The sequence below is a fragment of the Plectropomus leopardus genome, unplaced genomic scaffold (genome assembly GCF_008729295.1).
Source record: "Plectropomus leopardus isolate mb unplaced genomic scaffold, YSFRI_Pleo_2.0 unplaced_scaffold28623, whole genome shotgun sequence".
Classification (NCBI taxonomy): Eukaryota; Metazoa; Chordata; class Actinopteri; order Perciformes; family Serranidae; genus Plectropomus; species Plectropomus leopardus.
Genome location: NW_024631183.1, coordinates 1955 through 5673, shown reverse-complemented (window position 1 = coordinate 5673; position 3719 = coordinate 1955). Strand labels below are relative to the sequence as shown.

Genomic DNA, 3719 nt, shown 5'->3' with positions numbered 1-3719 from the left:
ACACACACACACACACACACACACACACACACACACACACATTTTAACAATTTATTTACGTCCACGTTTTTCCGAGTTTATGTAAGCCGTCGCTGTTTTTGGGCTTCTCGAGTTGCTGCAGTCGTCTAATGACCGACCTGCGAACGACCGTCACCACCACGGCGGCGTGGATGGATGACGCATGATGATGACGTTGTGGTCTTACGTATTGACGTCGATGGACGTACGTCAAGACGGCAATTCAGTAGATGATGTCATCGTCCAGTCTGCATACATCAAACCTGACGTCAAGGACCAAATTTATCAGACCCATGTCTCACAGTGTCGCTGCAGGAGTCTGAGGACGACGTCTTCTTCCAGCTGAGACAAAGACAGGCTGACCATCAAACACTTTTAAAGGAGAGAGGACAAAATGTCCTCACATCATAAAAATGTCTCCCTCCGAAGGCGTCCTCGTTAACCACAATTTTCTACGATTAAGAAAAATGTCACATATTGAAAAATGTCCTCTCTTTATAAAAATGTCTTAACTTTGTAAAAATGTCCTCACTTTGTAAAAATGTCCTCTCTTTGTAAAAATGTCCTCACGCGGACACGTGTCGGGTCCTCTGTGCACTCTGACAGCTAAAAGTCTTCCATGTTTATAGCGTGTGCATGTTTTTGTCCTCAGTCGTGTCTCATGAATGCTGTCTTTGTCCTCAGTCATGTCTCATGAATGCTGTCTTTGTCCTCTGTGGTTTTGCAGGAGACATTTAAAAACCCTCTTGGGGTCAAAGGTCACGCGGTCTTACCCCTGTAGCGCTCTCTCTCCGAACCAGTCTCCCCTGGCGAGCTCTCGGAGGTGCGTTGTCTCCTGATTGGTCGGATCCTCCTGGGTCACGTTCACCTGGCGGGACGTGTGATTAACGGCGATCAGGATGAGTCAGCAGATCAACAGGATGACTCAGCAGATCAACGGGAGAATCAATAAGCGGGCGGGCGGCGTTACCTTTCCTTTGCTGATGATGAAGAAGGTGTCTCCTCTGGCGCCCTGTCGGATGATGTACTCGCCGTCCTCGTAATGCGTCTGAACACACGGAGGACGGTTCCCACCACAGAAGAAGAAAGTTACGATACTGACAAAACGCAGTCTTTGTTTCTGTCGTGTTGTTTGTTCTCATCTTTTTTATTTTAAACGTTTTGCATTTTCAGAGAAGAAAGAGTTAACCCTTTGAGCAAATTTTTTTAAAAAAAGAAGGCGGCAATGAGCAATAAAAGACAAAAATGACCCGAAAAATTATAATTAATCAAGTAAAAAGTTAAAAAATGACCTTGAAATGAGTAAAAAGTAAAAGTTACCTTTCTATCAGACCTGACAGAAACACACTGCAGTGCAACTCGTAGCCATCTATTGTCTCTGTGTGTGTTTTAATCAAATACCGTCTAAAAAATGTATTTTTCGATTGCCTCTACTTATTTTCTACACTTATCTTTTTTTATTTTAATTAATTATTATTTAACTTACTTTATTATTTAATCTTTGATTCATTATTTTTTTCTCACCTATTTATTTGTTCACTCTATTTCATTTATTCTTCTTTCTGGTTTTTATACTATTTCTATATTTATTTAATTTATTGGTTTGTTTATTTATTTCAGAGGGTTCAGTCAGAGTCCACTGATGATTTTATTCGTTTGAACTCAGAGCTCGTGTTGATTTAAACATGTTTTTTGGTGTTGGTGACTCTCACCTCCTCCATGACGTCCGCCAGTTTACTGAGAGTTTCCTCCGGAAGACCCTGGAAGGTGGGAACGCTGCAGAGGGACAAAGTTTTATTACTTTCTTTATTTTTCTACATTTTTATCTGTTTCCGTTTCGTGCTGAAGTTTGACATTTTTAGTGTTACTTATCATCGGACCAACCACAGAGACATTTCAAATAATCTACGGTCTTGAAAATATGCCTCAGAGGTAAAGTCATGGAAAGGTCATGGAAAAGTATGTAAAAAAGTCATGGAAAATTTATGGAATAATTATGGAAGAGGCACTGAAATATATGGAAAACTTATGGAAGTTACAAAATTATGGAAAACTCATAAAAGAATCATGGAAAAATTAAGGAAAAGTCATGAGAGATCATTAAAAAAATTATGTAAATCTCACTAATGAAAATGTTACAGAAAAGTCCCAGAAAAGTCAGGGAATAGTCATGAAAAAATGATAGAAAATTCAAGGAAAAGCCATGGAAAAATGATGGAAAAGTCATGCAAAAGTGAAGTAAAAAGTCATGTAAACTTAGGGAAAAGTAATGGGAAAGTCATAGAAAAGTCATGGAAAAGTTATGAAATAGTCCTGAAAAAATTGTGGAAAAGTTAAGGAAAAAAATGATAGAAAGTCATAGAAATGTCAGGTGAAAGTAACGGAAAAATTATGGAAAAAATCAGAAAGGTTATGGTAAAATAATGAGAAAGTCATGGAAATGTTAGGAAAGAGTCATGGAAAAATTTTGGAAAGTTATATAAATTCATTAGTAAAAATGTCCAGCTGGAACGATTAAAAGTTATTTTCTATGTTAAAACATTTCATGTGTTCAGTTTCACAAACTTTCCCTTTAAATCAGACGGAGCCTCTAATTGTTATTAAATGACTTCTGTGTTTGTTTGTTTGTTTGGCTGCACTGTAACCGTCACAACAGCTGCTGTTACTATGGTAACCACAGGGGGACGCCAAGTCAAACGGCACTGAAATTTTAGGGATTAAAACTGTAAACCTGCTGATCATGTGACCTGCAGTTTAGACACGGGATTTTGAACCTGCAACCCTGACTCTATAAATGTCCTCACTTTGTAAAAACTAAATGTCCTTACCTTTTAAAAATGTCCCCATTTTATAAAAACTAAATGTCCTTACCTTTTAAAAATGTCCCCATTTTGTAAAAATGTCCTCATTTTCTACAAATGTCCTCAAAATGCTGTAACTTTGTATAATTGTTCCAACCGCGTCATGATGTCATCACTTTCTACAAATGTCCTCACCCTGCTCTTCATTTCCAAAAGTGTCCTCATTTATCAAAAAATTACTAAAAATTTCACATTTTCATAAATGTCCCCGCTCTCGTCTGCGGTCCTCACAGACAGACGTAAAGGAGACACACAGACAGTGTGGACGTGTAAACAGCACCCCCCCCCCCAGGAAACAGTGAGACACTTTAAACCTTCGACGTGATGCTTTTGAACCCGTAACCCCGACAGCTGGTGCCTTGCTCGTGGGTTTCAGTCACCTCTTGAGGAAGTCCATGTACTCGGCGTGTTTGATGAGTCCAGTTCTCATCATGATGGTCTGGAAACACTGGCGGTCGATGGCCCACAGCTTCACCTGGATCAGAGCTGCAACACACACACACACACACACACACACACATACACACACACAGTTAACAGCATGAACACATTAACGGCTGCTCCTGTTATTACACGTTTAACATCGTGAATATATGAAAGTATCGGCGTCGCATCAGAGCCGCAGACGGATCATCTCCTGAGGGACGGTAAGAGGATCTGGATGTTATTAATAAACAGCGCTGCTGTGTGTTCGCGCATTTATGAATACTTAATGTTTCTGTATAGAGCCGCGTGCACGTTTGTGTGTGTGTGTGTGTGTGTGTGTGCGTGTTCAGTGTGCACGTGAGAGGAGGAGATTACAAGAAAACATTTTGGGCTGCTGCGTGTGTGTACAGTATG

General features: G+C 39.9%; 1 protein-coding gene across 1 annotated transcript; it reads right to left on the bottom strand.

Annotated features, from left to right (window-relative positions):
* Positions 1-287: 287 nt before the first annotated feature.
* LOC121938143 (cGMP-dependent protein kinase 1-like) lies at positions 288-3365 on the bottom strand (the record flags this gene model as incomplete). Its single annotated transcript, XM_042481422.1, has 5 exons — positions 288-360; positions 792-886; positions 989-1066; positions 1731-1794; positions 3260-3365. Coding segments are annotated over 5 exons (416 nt in total), but the record flags the coding sequence as incomplete, so codon positions are not given.
* Positions 3366-3719: the final 354 nt, after the last annotated feature.